The sequence below is a fragment of the Cebus imitator genome, unplaced genomic scaffold (genome assembly GCF_001604975.1).
Source record: "Cebus imitator isolate Cc_AM_T3 unplaced genomic scaffold, Cebus_imitator-1.0 Scaffold103, whole genome shotgun sequence".
Taxonomy (NCBI): domain Eukaryota; kingdom Metazoa; phylum Chordata; class Mammalia; order Primates; family Cebidae; genus Cebus; species Cebus imitator.
The window spans coordinates 2,861,717-2,880,638 of NW_016107418.1; the positions used below are offsets into that span (position 1 = coordinate 2,861,717).

The following is an 18,922-nucleotide window of genomic DNA, read 5'->3' on the forward strand; positions in this document are numbered from 1 at the left end:
ACACACACACACACACACACACACACACACACACGCACACACACACGGCCTCCTTCAGGACCATCCAGTGTTGCATGCCACATTATTTGAGCATATATAAAAAATGTTTCAAGCCAGGTGCAGTGGCATGTGCCTGTTGTCCCAGCTACTTGGGAGACCAAGACAGGAGTACTGCTCGAGCCCAGAAGTTCAAGGCCAGTCTGGGCAACATAGCAAGACCCCACTTCTTAAAGAAAAGAAAAGTTTCAGCCAAACATTCTCCTCTGTCCTTGCTCACTTAACATCCCTGTTATAGAACCAAACAGCAGAGAAGGCTCCTGTTATAACTGGCATCCATGCTCTCAGGTCACCCAAACAAAAGGGAAGGCCTCAGCCTCACCTGTTCCTCTCATTGATGTGGAACTGACCACCTCGTAGGACAGGACGTGCAGTCCCACATCTCGGTCTCAGGTCTGTAATTGTTACGCCAGCAGCACGAGATAAATAAGCCTGAAACCCTCATATGAGTCGGATGTCATAGGCCCCGGTCTCCTGAGGACCTGTTTTCCTGTTATTTTTCCATTCTTGTTGGGGCTCTGCAAGGGGAGAGCCTTCTGGTAACCACCACCCATGCAATACTCTCTTTGCCGAATGAATGGAATAGCTGAATCATTTCAACCTCAGAAGTAGCTTAGGGGTATTCAAATAGTTGTTTGTCCTATTGCTAGCTAAAGTTTCCTTTTCTTTTGCAGATGGCTAGCACCTTGGTTGTGGCTGACTCTAGAATTTCTGGAATCTACAGTTGCATAGCTTCCAATAAAGTTGGGACTGTGGAAAGAACTATAAGCTTTTATATCACAGGTAAGCCACATATCCTACAGACAGAGACAGCCTACTGACTTCATTCTCTCTTCAATCTTGTTTGTTTTTAGTGCATTTATAGCTTGAGTGATTTTTTATTTTAATTCCATAGAATTGTCAAACTTTGAGTGCCTTCATCCTTGCTCTCAGGAATAGAATTCTGCCTCATCAGATCTCTTAAAGAGTTATTTCCCTGAATTCTCTTTTAGAGTTATTTGTGTTTGTCTCCCTCCCAGACTGAATTGTGAATTTGGAATCTTATATGCTCATTTTTTCCTTCCCTTCAGTACCTAGCACAGGGTCTTGCACAGAGCAGTTCAATACCAATCAAGGAAACCAGTTATAATGCCTATAATATGATGACATCGTTTTTGTTTTAACCAAGAAGCTAATTGTTTCACAATTTAGGTAATTTAGACTTTTTGGGGAATGAGGCTGTATAGCAATCTGAAACTGAGCTTTATTAACAACAGTTAATGTGCTATTTTTTGATAGCATTTAAGTGTTTTTAGCCTTAAATATGATGGTCTCTGCAAATCTTAAAAACCTCCAAGGTACACAAATGGCACTCCCTATGTCCCTCGATGGGTACAGGAAGGAAATAAGTAGCTCAAAGTATAAAAACAATTACCTGGCTCCACACTCCCCCAATTTCTGAGGAAACATGGGCAGTAGGCCAACTGTCTGGAAACTTCGCACTGCACAGGGCAGGCTGCAGCAATTGCCGAAGTCTCCAGAAAGAAATAGACAGGTCCAATTCCACGAGACATATGCGTTGTCAGATCACAGGAGCCTCTGGCAAGTTAGCCAAGCCCCAGAGAAGCTGTGCCATGGGAGATGTCCCTGAGTAGATTCCCATAGAATGTCAGGGCTGGCAGGGATTCTAGAGGCTATTCTGCATCATAGCTCCTGTGTTTTCCAGATGGGCAAATGGGATTTGAGAGGTGCACAGCAGAGCTGCTCTTGGCCAACTAAGCCCCTGTCTCTCATGTTAGAGAAGTGGAAGAGAAGTCACCTTTGCATCCATTCCAAGTAGGACATGGCCTTTATTTAGAGAAGGATTTAGACAGAGAGTTCTCATAGATTGGTGCTCTAAAAAAACTCAGATGATTTGGACTAATTAAATACAAAGGTTTGCACTGTCCTTTATATTTGGTTGGAAACAAGTTACTGTCTCAACCCATAGTCACAGTATGTCTGATTTAGAATACAAAAGACTGAACAATTCCTGTTTTGTTCTGAACATTCAATAACTTTGTAACAGTTTAATGAGCACTGTTAAATGGTACGGTTCAACTCTACTGAGCACTTGGAGGAACATCAATGAATCCCTGTCCTTCTAGGAACACAGTTCTGAAACCAAGGGGACAGAGAAATGTTAAATCACATATATCCTACTATCAAAGTGTGTGTGCAGTGGTAATGTCACAGATGACCTTGCTTTCTAAAGCCATCACTGTCCAATAGAGATATAATGTAAGCCACAAATACCATTTAAAACTTTCTAGTAACCACATTTTTAAAAAGTTTATTTATTTAACCCAATATATCTAAACTATTGTGATTTCAATATGTAATCAGTATTTTTATTACACTGCTTCAGTTTTTACACTTAAATCAATTTAAATAAAATCAAATAAACAATATGCTTCAGTTACTCCGACACACTAGTCACATTTCAAGTGTTCAAAAGCCACATGTGACTCACAGGTAGCACATTGGACAGTACAGGTCTAAGCCTCTGAGAAGGGGGCAGGACCTGAATAGGTAGAGAGAAGGTGGAATTTCAACAGATGGAGAGAAGAGAACAGGCTTACAGGCTCACCCTGACGTTTACGGAGCCAAGGCAAGAGTACCAGTGGAGGCCCACAAGCCATCCGTCTAACTACTGACGAGTTCTACATCAAGCAAACAAGCCATTAAATATGTTTTAGCCCCCTATGGACAAAAATACTTTCTTGATGACCTGAGAGGTCAGCATCAACTTAGAGCTCTGAGACTCCTTAGATTCCAGAGCAGATTGTGGTAGCACCTGGCAGTGCAGAAAAACTAGATCACCCACCTCCCCTCTCCACCCCTTACCCTGTCCACACTGCAAGGGGCCATACACACTGCGTGGTGTCTCCCAGCCCACACATCTAAGCTGTGCCCATTCCCCTCACAGATAGGCTCCCTTGGCCACTGCTTGGACAGATCCAAAGGTGTGAATACTGACAGGCAATCTGATCTCAGGAAGCCAAACCTAGGGAAAAGCCAACCTGGAAGCCGATTTAAATCATCCTTATAGGGAACTCTGAGTTCCCAGGGACCTGGAGCATGATATAAGGAATGGAGTGATGCAGGCTGTGGGTAGGCATGCCCACTTGGCCTCATAAAGTCTTTAAACTGTGGGGAGAGCTATGGCCAGAACAGAGCTGTCTAAAGGCCTGGGACAGGGACCCTTCTTGCCTGGGTCTGAGGGCAGTACTGGAAGAGGATGTGCTAAGAGCAGAGGGGAATATCATGCTCGCTTCCTTATTTAATCAGTGTTCCCAAGAAAAGCTAACCGATGCCTAGCATTAATTACAGCACCAACATCTGGCTAGCCCAGAGTCTCTCATCGCGCATCATATTTCTATCCATGGTGTTGTTGCTGAAAGGGCCCAAGCTGATGAAGGTGATCATCTGCTGAATTCAGGCAGAAAATCCCTCCTACCTCTCACCACATTATACAATGTAGAACCATGGCAGGGTGGAAATCTCTTCTAGATCCCAAGGCTTATCCATAGAAAGGAACAATGAGAATTCAACTCAAACATGCCTACTTGAAGCTCGCAGTTCTTTTCCTCTATAAATTCAAGAGCTTTAATCTTAAAACTGACACAAGTTCAGCTAACCAGGCCCCTATTGCCTGGAATATACTTTCCCTGAATCCTTTTCTACCAGTCCTGAAAAGTTCTAGTTTTGATTGTGATATTAGGTTAACTTGCTAACATTCATTATTTGTTTTTAACTATTATCTTTTTCTTACTCAAAGCTTTGTCACTAGAGATGAGACTAAAGACTCAGGAATGTTGTACCTTATATATATGTTTTTTGAAAAAAATGAGCATATATTTGTTCACTGTTTATACTTGACTCAGTGAGGGTAACGCTTTAAAAGTGCCTGTCTAAAATATTAATGCTCTACTGATCTAGATTTGGGTCTTTATTGGTCTTCATTTCAGTCATGTTGCCCCTTCTTCAAAATACAATTACTCGGGGCCAGGTACAGTGGCTCATGCCTGTAATCTGAGCACTTTGGGAGGCCAAGATGGGAAGATCACTTGAGCACAAGAGTTTTTGAGACCAGCCTGGGCAACCTGGCAAAATCCTGTCTCTACAAAAAATACAAAAACTAGCTAGGCCTGGTGGCCTGTGCCTATATTCCCACCTACTTAAGAGGCTGAGGTGAGAAGATCACTTGAGCCCAGGAGGTTGAGGCTGCAGTGAACCATGATGGCGCCACCACACTCCAGCCTGGGTGTCGGAGCAAGACCCTGCCTCAAAACAACAACCAAAAAAAAAAAATCCCAAAACAATAAAACTTTGAGTTGCCTTCTAAATTGATGAAAAGCACAAACTGTGGCCATTAGAATCCTTGACTGCTTCGATTTCAAACTTTGGCACTCGCTGGTACATAACATTATCTTGAAACAAGCAGAACTTTCTAGTAACCATTTACTCTCCTTTTAGATAATGTCATTTCCATTCTTCAGTGTCAGTAAAGCCTTTATTTTTACCCAACCAATGAGATTCCTGGCATCCTTTTAAATTTCTATGTTTGTCTGTTTCATGAACTTAATGCATATGTCTGATCCAATTGAGATGAAATATCCACCCCTAAATATTCACCTTTAGAAATAGATTACTCTTTTATCTAACCCTGCATTGAATGCCTCTTCTGAGCAAGGGTTGATTCTTCTCCATGACACCTCATAAGATGCCGTGGATGTGATAATGTGTTAGATGGATAAGTAATATTTGGTAATGATGATGACTGTGCTGAATTTGCCACAGATATTTAAGTGTGGGAAGATTTCTTGTTTTCACTTTGGGGGTTAGAAGGCAATTCTTTCTTGAGTCTGTTTTTGTACTCAGACTAAAAAAAAATCAACATGAATTAAGGAGAAAAATCCCTCTGGGTTCATTAAATAGTTGAGGACATTTTATTTATCATCTTCCATGGATCGGAAGAGAATACCAAAGGGGTGAGACTGGGAAATAGTCATTTCTAAGAGGCTGTCTGATAGCATAACAAATTCGCTTCAGTGACCATGTCCCCCATATATAAGAAACAGGCCTCAGAACGAATTTGGTTCTTTGCTTTTCCTATGTGTGTGTTTTTGCTGTTTTGCTGGCACTCAGCATGACTATGGGTGTGTTAGCAATTACTGAGGGTGAAACAGGAACAGCACTGCCTTATCTCCCTGGTTTCCCAATGTCACTAAATGCATTTTATTTTGAGATTCCTGGTGGTGCTTGGCAAAGATAAACAAAATCTTCCATCAGGAAACCTGTGAGCTATTTCCACAGGAAGTTTCAAATCACTAAAGTAAATAGAAACTCTCTACACGATCTCAGTGGTGTTACTTGGGCTCACTTGGGTTCTAGCTATCAGGACGAGACCTCATAAATGGAAAGTCTGTGGTCTTTTAAGGGTTGATAGCAGCCAGCACATAATACCTCTGAGTGTAGTATCTGTGTAAAAGTTGATGGCTGATGTTTTACTCCTCATGCTTGGAAGATGTCCCAAATATAAAAAGATGCTGAATTAGAGCAACTATTTCTGACACCTTATTGTTATCTTAAAAGTGACTGTCAGCTGCCCCTCCTGCATCTTCTGGCACATTCGTAGATTTTCATTTTAAAAGCAGGAAAGCCTCCACCGGTATCCTCTCCTCGCCACTGGCGGCTTCGTAAGCCCCTGCTACGCCCCGCTCCCAGGTTCCAAATGAATACCTTGGCATTTCTTCAGACGTGACACTTTATAATAAAGTCAAAGCTCAGAAAAATCAGAAAAACAAGCAAAGTGAGATTTAGGAAAGAGTTGATGTGATATCTAATTTTGGACTATTGTCCCCTTAACGTTTAAAGGTTTCTTTAGAGCTTTGTGTGCAAAGTATAATAATAATAATAGCCTGACATAATGCTTTTCATCTTCAAAGCACTTTGTAAGATGTTGGCCCAAATTCTTTGCTCAAATGCAGATACACCACTAGTAAGAAGTAATGGGAGGGTTTTGAGAGCGGGTCAGTTCAGGGCCTGTGATGACTTTTTAAAATCCTTCTGTGAAATTGGCCAAAATGATACCAAGGAATTCTCAGCCCCAAAGTGAACTGATGGCCCAGCTTAGGCATGCGGAGGGGAAGAGCTCATGGGGTGTTGCCAGAGACACTGGGAGATGGAGATGAAGGTGTTAGCCCAAAATACCTAAGACAGGTCTCAGTCAATTCAGGAAGTTTATTTGTCCAAAGTTAAGGACACAAGTCTATGACATAGCCTCAGGAGGTCCTGACAACATGTGGCCAAGGTGGCAATCGAGGCATAGCTTGGTTTTATACATTTCAGGGAGACATGAGACATCAATCAATATATGTAAGATGAACACTGGTTCCATCTGGAGAGGCAGGACAACTTGAAGTGAGGAGGGGGCTTCCAGGTCATAGGTAGGTGAGAGACAAATGGCTGCATTCTTCTGAGTTTCTGATTAGCCTTTCCAAAGGAGGCAATCAGATATACATTTATCTCAGACAGCAGAGTGATGACTTTGAAAAGAATGTGAGGCAGGTTTGTCCTAAGCAATTCTCAACTTGATTTTCCATTTACTTAGTGATTTTGGGGTCCCAAGACTAATTTTCCTTTCACAATGATTAGCTGGGAATCGACATTGGAGAAAATGGCTTTTAATGACATAGCCACCTTCAGAACATGTTTAAAATATTTTTGAGAGAAAATTTGATTTTAAAAATTATTCTCTTTCCCTCTCCATCACCCCCATTTTAGAATCTGGCAACTCTTCCAGATTAGTTGTCCACATTTTCAGAAGAAATCTTTGCTCTCTCAGGTCTGAGTAGAACCATCCCCATAAAAGAAGTCCTGAGTAAGTCAGCAGGCTCCTCTGGCCCACCGTGCCAGCAAAGACCAGGGCAAGTAATCTGGGACAGGAGCAGGGGGAGGGTAGTGAATAACAGTTGCCTCTCACTGCAGAAGTCTAGGACTAAAATGGAATTGATTGGCACTTTACCTAGGACCTCCTCTCTCACTTGTTCGCAAACTATTTTGGATAAGCTTGACTGTAAATGTGCCTTTGGTTTTTAGGATGAATTGCTCTTATGTTACTTCTCTATTTGCCCACTTGCCAGCAGGAGTACTGTACATGATTTTAAAAATAGGAAACGAGGCTGGGTGTGGTCGCTCACACCTGTAATCCCAGCACGTTGGAGGCCAAGGCAGGCAGATCTTCTGAGGTCAGGAGTTCGAGATCGGCCTGGCCAACATGGTGAAATTCCAACCCTACTAAAAAATACAAAAATTAGTCAGGTATGGTGGCACATGCCTGTATTCCCAGCTACTCAAGAAGCTGAGGCAGGAGAATTCCTTGAACCAGGGAGGCAGAGGTTGCAGTGAGCTGAGTTCGTACCGTGGCACTCCAGCCTGGGCAACAAAGTGAGACTCTGACTCAAAAAAAGAAAAAAAGGGTGGGGGGAAATAAAGTTAATAATAAACTTACCCAAGTTGGAAAAAATATGCCACTTTGAAATGCAACTTCAGGTGAATAAGGAGAAAATGTCATCCTAACAACTGTCCTGTTTTGCATTTCCTACCTCACTTCTGATGGAATGAACTTACTTGGTTCCTACCTGCTATGTTTGCTCATTTCCCGTAAATACTCATCCTTTTTAATGCTAATGCTGAGAGAATTTGTGTAGGAACAATTCTTTTTTTTTGAGACGGAGTTTCACTCTTGTTACCCAGGCTGGAGTGCAATGGCGCGATCTCGGCTCACCGCAACCTCCGCTCCCAGGTTCAGGCAATTCTCCTGCCTCAACCTCCTGAGTAGCTGGGATTACAGGCACGCGCCACCATGCCCAGCTAACGTTTTGTATTTTTAGTAGAGACGGGGTTTCACCATGTTGACCCGGATGGTCTCGATCTCTTGACCTTGTGATCCACCCGCCTCGGCCTCCCAAAGTGCTGGGGTTACAGGCTTGAGCCACCGCGCCCGGCAGAGGAACAATTCTTAAGCTCTTTATCTCATTAAAAGACACTGATTTTTCTGTGAATTGAAGTTCTTTATTCTTATTTTATAGATGTGCCAAATGGGTTTCATGTCAATTTGGAAAAAATGCCGACGGAAGGAGAGGACCTGAAACTGTCTTGCACAGTTAACAAGTTCTTATACAGAGACGTTACTTGGATTTTAATGCGGACAGTTAACAACAGAACAATGCACTACAGTATTAGCAAGCAAAAAATGGCCATCACTAAGGAGCACTCCATCAGTCTTAATCTTACCATCAAGAATGTTTCCCTGGAAGATTCAGGCACCTATGCCTGCAGAGCCAGGAATGTATACACAGGGGAAGAAATCCTCAAGAAGAAAGAAGTTACAATCAGAGGTGAGCACTGCAACAAAAAGGCTGTTTTCTCTCGGATCTCCAAATTTAAAAGCACAAGGAATGATTGTACCACACAAAGTAATGTAAAACATTAAAGGACTCATTAAAAAGTAACAGTTGTCTCCTATCATCTTGATTTATTGTCACTGTTGCTAACTTTCAGGCTCAGAGGAGATGCTCCTCCCAAAATGAGTTCGGAGATGATAGCAGTAATAATGAGACCCCCAGGCCCTGCTCTGGGCCCCCCATTCAGGCCGAGGGGGCTGCTCCCAGGGGCCGACTTGGTGCGCGTTTGGATTTGGAGGATCCCTGCACTGCCTTCTCTGTTTGTTGCTCTTGCTGTTTTCTCCTGCCTGATAAACAACAACTTGGGATGATCCTTTCCTTCTACTTTGATGCCAACCTCTTTTTATTTTTAAGTGTTGAAGCTGCACAAACTGAATAATTTAAACAAATGCTGGTTTCTGCCAAAGATGGACACGAATAAGTTAATTTTCCAGCTCAGAATGAGTACAGTTGAATTTGAGACTCTGTTGGACTTCTGCCTGGTTTTATTTTGGACTATTTCATCTGCTCTTGATTTGTAAATAGCACCTGGATAGCAAGGATATAATGCTTATTTATTTGAAAATGCTTTTTTTTTGTTTTTTACATTAAGCACATTAATCTTAAACTGGAGCTTCTAAAATGGGCCCAGGGGTGCAAGACGTTGGTGTAATTCAGAGATAGTAAAGGTTTATCACAGTGTGAATTACAAGAACTTCCCCTCCCTCCTCTCATGCAATCCAGGTAATTACGCAATTAGTGCCGCAGTAGACTAGCCTAGCAAAGGGTGTCCTCCTCGCTGTCTCTGACTGCATTGCTATTGACGGCACCTGAAGGGAAGTGGATCATGCCTTAATTTTAAATATTCTTGTCCCCTGGTTACTATTTTAAAGAATTTTATCATGTTAAAATGACAGCATTCAAAGGTGAACCACAATCAATTTATCAAGGAAATAAAGGCTATTGTAACCAGAGATTTAATGCATTTTTCTTTTTTTTTTTTTTTTTTTTTTTTTTGAGACGGAGTTTCACTCATGTTACCCAGGCTGGAGTGCAATGGCGCGATCTCGGCTCACTGCAACCTCCGCCTCCTGGGTTCAGGCAATTCTCCTGCCTCAGCCTCCTGAGTAGCTGGGATTACAGGCACGCACCACCATGCCCAGCTAATTTTTTGTATTTTTAGTAGAGACGGGGTTTCACCATGTTGACCAGGATGGTCTCGATCTCTTGACCTTGTGATCCACCCGCCTCAGCCTCCCAAAGTGCTGGGATTACAGGCTTGAGCCACCGCGCCCGGCCCTTAATGCATTTTTCTAAATGTAAATTTAAAATTTGCCCATTAAAAAAAATTTCACTTTCCCCATCTGCAAATGTTAATAGGATTTTTATGGGGATTAAGAAATGGCAAAACTATAGAAGCAGAATTCGAAGTAATTTTAAAAATACAGGCCAGTTTTAAATCAAGAGAAGTTGTAATGTCTTGTTTTAAGCTTGTATTTCAGGGAAAATGACTTTTTCACCAATTTAATATGAATTGTTCTGTTGTTTTTATTTATGATTGATGATTATGATCATTATATGTGACTTGCATTAACTATTAAAAAAAACTATAATGACCAAAATAGCCATGGCTGAGAAACACAGTGGCTGGGCAGTTCAATAGGAGGTGACAATATGACAACTTCTCAAGCTTGGGAACTCACCAGACTGTTTCCTCCTTTAGGTAACAGACTCTGTCCCACGGCTAAACTTGTCTTTCACGTGGGAATTGCTTTTGTCAAACGTGAAAGAGTAAACAATAGCATTTCCCCAGAATGCCAGTTTTATGGAGCCCCAAATGCTCTGAAAACAATTAGTAACCTGGAAGTTGTCAGCCCAAAGGAAAGAAAAATCAATTGTATCTTGAAATTTTACCTATGGCTCTTTGGCCTGGCGTCTTTGTTCATTATAAGTTAGTGTGTTCCTTCAGGAAACGATGCCTTAATACCATAGAACTGGGGCCTTAATGGTGGCTAACATTAAAAAAGCGAATAGAATGGTTGAGGGATCCTTAGGAAAACAAAATGGTGAATTAGACATTTGGAACCTACCATTTCCTTCCCCCATTGCAATTTTTGTGGCGAGGGGAGAATGTTAGTATTTACAAAAGGTGATTTTAAGAATTTCCCAAGAGATGAGTTTAAGAATTCTATAGATTATTAGTTGTTCACTGTGTAATTAATCCTTCCAGAGAGTCTCTTCTTTTAAGGAAAATTTTGGGTGAGTTTTGTCTTTTATTAGTTGCCCGAGGGGTATGTTACCCTGAGGTATGAAATGAGGTGAAGATAAGGGGCAGCGGGAAGAAAAACAGGAGCCTAAAATGGGGAACAATTGAGATGGAATGGGGGTGTGAGGCTGGTTCCTCAGTCCCCATTCCAAACAGAGGACAGAAGCTGTGTATTTATGTGACCTGGCAGATCTTTGGGGCCATAATACTGAAAAGTAAAGGAACCTGGTAGGCAGCTATCTTTGGCTACTGATAACCAGCAGAAATGTCTGTTAATTCTGATTTTCTCAGTTTGAAGGGATCAGCTACACTGTTAAATTTTGGAAAGCCACTACCTACTTCCGTCAAGTAACTTATGTTTTGAGATATGGGTTCAATGTACCTCCCTTATTTAAAACATCAAACTAGATTATTATAATGTATAAAGTAAGAATTGACAAAATATGATTCCTGAGTTGATTGGTCATTTAGAAACTAGCCAAAAATGAGACTTTTAACATAGAATATTTTTCAGAAATGGGTACAAAGAAAAATGCATATTACTGTATGTTTCAGAATGTTTATACGAACTTTGTATTTAATTGAGACTCCCATGTACATTCTTCAGCCTTTTTGCTGCTTCTGTCATCTGAAGTTTGTGTAGTACAAATAGGCCTTTGGGATTCATGACATTTATGTTAAAATGTTCTCTTCTCTATAAACTTTTTTTTTCTAGTCCACCTGTCAGGGAGTCCAAATCGTGTCTGTGTTGATGATGGTATAGTTTATAGCCAGAAAAACAATTTGGGTGTTGTAAGCCCAATATTCAGACTTCCTTTTTATAAGACCTATGGACAGTGATAGATTATTTTATCATATTTAATGCATGGGAAAGAGTAAGTGTGCTCGAAGAAGCTATTAAAAGTATAACTCAGTGAATTGGTCTGAGTTTTAAATGAGATATTTCAAAATTGGCTTCCCACTGTAGAAGAGACTAAATAGTAATATGATACTGTTCTTTATGATCTTGTCATGTTTCACTGATATGTTTGGGGTCTTTCCTATGTAAAAAAATGTCAACATTGTAATGAGAAAGCATGTACAAGTGGTCATAAGTCGAAGGTTTTAAACAGGACTGCATTTTCAATTAGGAAAAGCTATTTGACAGATAGCACCAAATGCAAAAACAGAAATATTGTCATAGTTCCTGCCTAGGGCAAGATAAGATAGGAAAGACATGCTAAAAGAGGCAAAAGGGTCATTGCTATCATTCATTCCATACTATTTTGAAGAAGTTTTTATACATCCGAGCACTTCCTTCAACACACTTTTTGCCTTCAGATTTCATTTTTTATAAAATGAGAAGACTAATGATAAGCTATAGAAATCAAAATTTATTGAGAAATCTGTTTCTCCTAACAGATAGTAACCCTGTCTTGATGTACTACTTCAACAGTGTTATAAAAGCTATATGATAATATACATTTTAACCTGGGATTTCTAAATTGCTTTAACAAATGCTAATCCTGAGAATTGCCCTGCAGGAATCAAAAGAGAAAGGTTTTGGGACTTGGCAGAACCCTGCAGGGACATGGAATCAAGGCCATTGCAATGTGTCATCTTTGTGGCATTGTCATCACCCCTAAGCTGCCTTCACAGTTTCAGTACACTGAGATGAGGAAATCGAAAATGGGCAGAGAAAGCTCAAACTGTATAATTGAAGACAGTGACAGAGAACGTGTCAGTTATGCCAAAACTCCTTTGATTTCTGTTCCAGGATTTCCAACAAGAGGGGAAAGGGATGATTTGGGAGGGTGGGAAAGACATGAGGAGTTGTTTTTATTTTTTACCTTGGAAGCGTTAGCTACCAATCCAGTACCCTCCTAACTAGAATGTATACATATCAGCAGGACTGACTGACTACTTCATTAGAGATACTGTACTCATTGGGGGCCTTGGGGGTACTGCTGTTCTTATGTGGGATTTTAATGTTGTAATGTATTGCATCTTAATGTATTGAATTCATTTTGTTGTACTATATTGGTTGGCATTTTATTAAAATAAATTGTATTGTATCATATTTGTATGTTTTAAGAGAAAATAATATAAAATACAATATTTGTACTATTATATAGTGCAAAAACTACAAATCTGTGCCTCTGCCTCTTGAATTAATCCTTTGGTTGCTTGCTTTTGGGAAGGGAATGGAGGAAGGAAAGAACCAATAAAGCTTGTAAAGTTCAAGAAATTCTCCTGTTTGGTCTGCTGCCTTACAACTTAGGTTACTGACAGTTGAGTAACACAAACACACCCCCACAAATAAACCAATAAAAACTCACACAAAATTAGATTTGCCCATCACTACAACACTATATATTTATATGAAAATTCATTGCAAGACTATACACAAAATCATGTTTTAGATTTATAGCTCCTAAACTATTGCGAAAAATCCTTGAGTTTTAGAAAAACTTCATTCAAAAAAAGGAAGGAAACTAGCTAGCTAGGCAAAAAGCTTTTGTATTGAAATCTAAAAATACAGAATCTAATCCTTGATTTCACTGTGTTGTAATAAATTTCAATTTTTAGAAGCATCTTATTAAAGTGGAAGCAGCAGGTTAATAATCGAAGAGGAAGTGATCAAAATGCAAATGAAACCTAATAGTTGAGCTTTGCTGTTTCTCTATATATTTTAAATGTTGATATGCATAGACAATACAAGAATAAAGTTGGCAAGTAATCACAACTCCCTTTCTTTCTTCACTAGATCAGGAAGCACCATACCTCCTGCGAAACCTCAGTGACCACACAGTGGCCATCAGCAGTTCCACCACGTTAGACTGTCATGCTAATGGTGTCCCCGAGCCTCAGATCACTTGGTTTAAAAACAACCACAAAATACAACAAGAACCTGGTAAGAGATTTTTTTCTTGCATTTATTATTTCTCGTCTTCCATCAGTCCCTTTTTCTTTTAACATTCCTGTTACCTGCTGATAGACCCCCAAACACTGGGATCTGGTTTACGCTGATATCAACTTCCAGTGAGGAATATTTGGGCCAGTTCCTATGCAGACCATATTCCTAACCCATAGAAAGATCCTTCAGAATCTATTCAACTGGAATGCTTTACATAGTACATTCAGAAAGAAATGAGAAGAGCCATGAAGAAAATGGTTCAGTTCACCATGACAGTGGGGAAAGTGAGGAGTTAGTTTCTTGGCTTTGAGGTATTGCAGAACTTTGAACACCTGGCATGTATGAAGTTCAGAAGAGTAGACTTATAATCTGTTTTTTTGTTTTTGTGTGGTTTTTTTTTTTTTTTGAGATGGAGTCTCACTCCATCACCCAGGCTGGAGAGCAGTGGTGCGATCTTGGCTCACTGCAATCTCTGCCTCCTGGGTTCAAGCAACTCTCCTGCCTCAACTATCAAAGTAACTGGGACTACAGGCATGTGCTGTCACCATGCCAGGCTAATTTTTGTATTTTTAGTAGAGACAGAGTTTCACCATGTTGACCAGGTTGGTCTTGATCTCCTGACCTCAGGTGATCTGCCTGCCTCGGCCTCCCAAAGTGCTGGGATTACAGGCACATGCCACTGCATCTGGCCAATTTATAATCTTTTAAATTCATCTATGCAGATGTTAAGGATTTGATAAAAAGAAGGCTTTTTAAATTATGTTTGATCATACTAGTAAAAGAGTAAATCTACACAAGTGGGTATAGGTTTATTTTCTTTCAACAGTACACATAGTGCCATGGGGTCTATGGGGAATTGGTTCCAGGACTTTCTACAGATTCTAAAATGCACTGATGCTCAAGTTTTTATATAAAATGGCATAGTATTTGCATACAATTTACACATATCTTTCTGTATACTTTAATCATCTCTAGGTTACTTTTAATATGTAATATAATACCTACACATCAATTCATGTGAACTCAATGTAGTACTTGGTACATGACAAGTTCTTTGCTTTTTGGAACTTCGTGGAATTTTTTGTTGAATTCACAAATGCAGAACCCACAGATTTAGAATGCTGATTATACTCTTAAAAACAACTAGACTTAAACCAATAAGCTAAACACCATCTATTGACTGTTTAATAAATCTGTGGTTAAATAAGAGTACATTGAAGTTATGATTTTAATTGATATTCATATTTTTATTAAAAATAAAATTGCCATGTATATATAATATTCCAACAACCTAAAGCAAATAAATAGCAATATGGAGTAGTCCTTAAATGTGAGTCTTCTGAACAAAATGAAACCACCATTTGAGTTTGATGCACAGAATGGGGTTGTGGTATAACAACTCCAAATTTTACGATATCTACAAATGTCTTAGAGAGACCTTACACTCAGCAGGTCCAAGAACAATCACATCACATCATCTTTCTCCATAAAGTAGCACCTCCTCTTATACTGACATCAAATACTTAACCATCCAAACCAGAAGGTGATGACCTCTCCTTTGCCCTCTTCGTCTAATCAATCACCAGACTGAGCAGATTATACCTACTAAATACTAAATATTTCTCAAATCCATTCCTGTCTCTGCTTCTCAATTATCCTCTTGGCCCAGGCCCTCATTACCTAGCCTCTGAATACCGTCAGTGCTCTCCAGACTTGTCTCCCTAGCTCTCTTTGCATATACTATCCACACGGCAATATAAAATGCAGCTGTGAACATGTCACTTCCCAGCTTCAAGTCATCCACTGGCTCTGCATAACACACTTTGATGAAGTTCAAGAATCTGACAGAGAACGCCTTCAACATCTGGCCCCTGCCCATGCCTCCAACGTTATGCTCAGCCTCGCCTACCTTGAACCTTATAACTTTATATTCTAGCAATGCCAAACTCTGGTAGATCACTACACGCATCATGCTGCTTAAACTCCCTATACTTTCTTTGGTTCTTGTATACTCTCTGTCTGGAGTACCTTTCCTTTCTTTGTCTAATCCCTTAAGACCCAGAATGGGTGCTCTCCCTCCAAGTAAGCCTTACACAGCTCCCACGAATAGAAGGCAGCTCCTCTATAGGTCTTTATTACTTATAACTGTTTCTACTTCTCTCTTACTGAGATTTTTAAAAATCATCAGTTCACATGTGTCTGTATTACCTATGCATATTTCTACTCCTCTCTCACATATGTTTTTTTAATCATCAGTCCATATATGTCTCCCATCCAGAGGGCCGACAGTATATCTTGTCTTATTTATATCTTGTCTTTTTATCTTCAGAACCTAACACAGTGCTTGACAATTAATAAATAAGTGTTCCATGAATGAATGAATAAATGGTTTTCAGAAAATCTTAGGCTATCCTTAGCAAGCTCATAGTGGTAGCACAAATGTCTGGATTTGACATGGGGGTGGGGCCCATATCATGGAAGTTTTAAAGGCGAAGGGACCATTAGAATATCTTTAGTCTGATATATAGAATGGAAAACTTAGGTTCAAAGAGCTAAAGTGATTTGCCAAAGATGACACACTACCACAATGGGTAGTTTTGTGGAAGACTAGTCCCTCGAGGTTTTCTCCCAGAATTAAAGGATGAATAATAGCTTTTGAAAGGATGAATGTAATATCACCCCCTTTGAGATTCACATTAGCATGTTAAGAAGCCAAAGAAGAAACTGGTAAACTGTGCTAAGTTCATTTTTTTTTTCTTTTTTTTTGAGATGGAGTCTCATTCTGTTGCCCAGGCTAGAGTGCAGTGGTGCAATCTTGGCTCACTGCAACCTCCGCCTCCCAGGTTCAAGTGATTCTCCTGCCTCAGCCTCCCTAGTAGCGGGGATTACAGATACCCTCCACTACGCCTGGCTAATTTTTTGTGTTTATAGTACAGATGGGGTTTCAACATGTTGGCCAGGCTGGTCTCAAACTCCTGACCTCAAGTGATCCACCCACCTTGGCCTCCCAAAGTGCTGGGATTACAGGCGTGAGCCACCACACTGGGCCAACTGTGCTAAGTTCTATATTCCTCAAACTTACTTGATCACAAAATCCATTTTTTGAAAGATTAGTATAGGATGTTGAGCGATTCCTTGAAAGAAGTAAATGTGAATTAAGTTCAGTTTTTATAATTTGGAAATGGGTTAAAGAATCAGAGTTAAAATGATTTGGGAAGCTTAGGATCATTATGAGACTAAAGGAGAGACAAGGCAAGAGAATGTGCCCCGGCAGCTACCACACGCAAAAAGAGTCCAGAGTGCAGTGTGCTGGGGAGATTGGGGCTTGAGCCCTAGCATGGCCTTCGTGACTCATGTAAGAATTTGGGCAACTCATTTTTCCTTACTCTCTGAACCCTTTTTCCCTTATTTATAAAATTGGGATAGTTCTGACCACACAGGGATATGGCAAGTTTTAAATGAGTTAACGTAAGTTTGTCCATAGTCATGGCTTGTTCGATGCTGCCCTCTGACCCACCTCATTTATATAGAAATTGTCCAGTGAGTTGGCAGAATTCATTGGAAGGCATTAGAGTTAATTAATAAGCTCAAATGTCAGCTCTCAAACAAAATAATAAAGATTCTTCCTGCACCACTACCCCTACCACCACCCAGCTTTCTTTGATCTTCTGAGGGCCAAAAGAAGAATATCTAAAAACAGGTCATATAAATTCTTACACAAAATCTTCTATAAATATCATTCTAGGATGCTACTATTTAGCACTTGTTAAGTTCAGTTATACTAAGTCATTAATTTTCTTTCTCTTGCTTCCTTTTATTCACTCTGTAAAACTACAGAGAAAGGGCTTTAGGAAAGGGCTTTCTTAGTTTTCTGGAGATAATCTTCCACATGTATATAGTTTCTGTAAAGCTTCTGATATAATATTCCCATTTGAGAAGCAAATGTGATAGCCAATGCAATACGCTCCATGATGATGACCCTTACATTTGTATACATGAGTATCTTCAAAACTGAAATGGAAGGATATTAAGATCATGGCCTGCAAAGACTGAAAGGCAGTTCATGATATACTTGAGTTTTAAAACCCTGAAAATAAACTGTATATCCTTTAGAGACTTGAGGTGAATCTTTTAGATGAAGTCTGGCAGCTCTAAAAGGATTGATATAATGAGAGAATTTTAGTGACCTTGAATCATTGATAGGATCCAGTCCATTATCATTGTTATTTTTTAAATGATAACTTGCTCCCATTCCAAAGAAAATATGAGAGAGGAAGCGAGGCACACACAAGGGCTCACGCTCTGTACAAATGCCTATAAAATGCCTACTTGGGGTAGTTGGAGCTTTTTCCTCCCTTATCATTTCCTTTCAGGAAAAAACTTTCAGTGCGGCACAGCCATTCACCAGAAGAAAGGCAATTTTAAGAAAGTGTTATAAAAGCTGAGTAGTAAATTCTTGGGCCAAAGGGCATCAAGCAGGAATAAAAGGAATCTTAAGCGTTCAGGCCGGGGAATGCATGTGAACAGACTGCAAGAGACAGTCTAGGCCAGGGCAACCCAAATGTGAAGAGACAGGTCCCTGCACACCTCGGGGGTGGCATGCTGTCTGCTGCCCGTTCCCAACTCCCAGAATTGCTGTCAGGCTTTCCAGGGCTTCGATTGCATGGCCCCATCCAGCTCCTTACCACTTACTTCCTGCCCTGCCTTGACATGGCTCTTCCTCACTTTTTCCTTTCTCCTCCTCTCTCCTCAGCCCTCTGGGCCATGGGCTGCTTCAATTCCCTCCTGAAAAATGCTCCTTTGTCTCACTACGTTATTCTCTTCCCACTAATTCTTTTTTGTTTTGTTTTGTTGAGATGGAGTCTTGCTCTGTCGCCCAGGCTGGAGTGCAGTGGCACAATCTGGGCTCACTGCAACTTCCACCTCCCAGGTTCATGTGATTCTTATGCCTCAGCCTCCCGAGTAGCTGGGATTAGCAGGCGCCTGCCACCACACCTGGCTAATTTTTTCTATTTTTAGTAGAGACAGGGTTTTACCATGTTGGCCAGGCTGGTCTTGAACTCTTGACCTCAAGTGATCCACCTGCCTCAGCCTCCCAAAGTGCTGGGAATTACAGGTGAGAGTCACTGCATCCAGTCCCACTACTTCCTGATGTCCTGAAAGATCTTCTCTCACCTTCCAGGGAAGTGATTCTTCCTTTTTTGTGATGTCTAGGTTTATTTACAATTCGTGTCA

General features: G+C 40.5%; 1 protein-coding gene across 2 annotated transcripts in view; it reads left to right on the forward strand.

Annotated features, from left to right (window-relative positions):
* The window catches only part of FLT1 (fms related receptor tyrosine kinase 1), a 197,116-nt gene that overhangs the window by 100,497 nt on the left and 77,697 nt on the right, over nucleotides 1-18,922 (forward strand). Inside the window, exons 13-15 of one of the 2 annotated variants that reach the window (XM_017537494.2) lie at nucleotides 732-840; nucleotides 8,172-8,480; nucleotides 13,538-13,684. In XM_017537494.2, the coding sequence (XP_017392983.1) occupies nucleotides 732-840; nucleotides 8,172-8,480; nucleotides 13,538-13,684 (565 nt within the window). Of the gene's footprint in view, nucleotides 1-731; nucleotides 841-8,171; nucleotides 8,481-8,643; nucleotides 9,500-13,537; nucleotides 13,685-18,922 lie in introns of those variants that run through there. The other variant, XM_017537496.2, reaches the window with a different exon arrangement.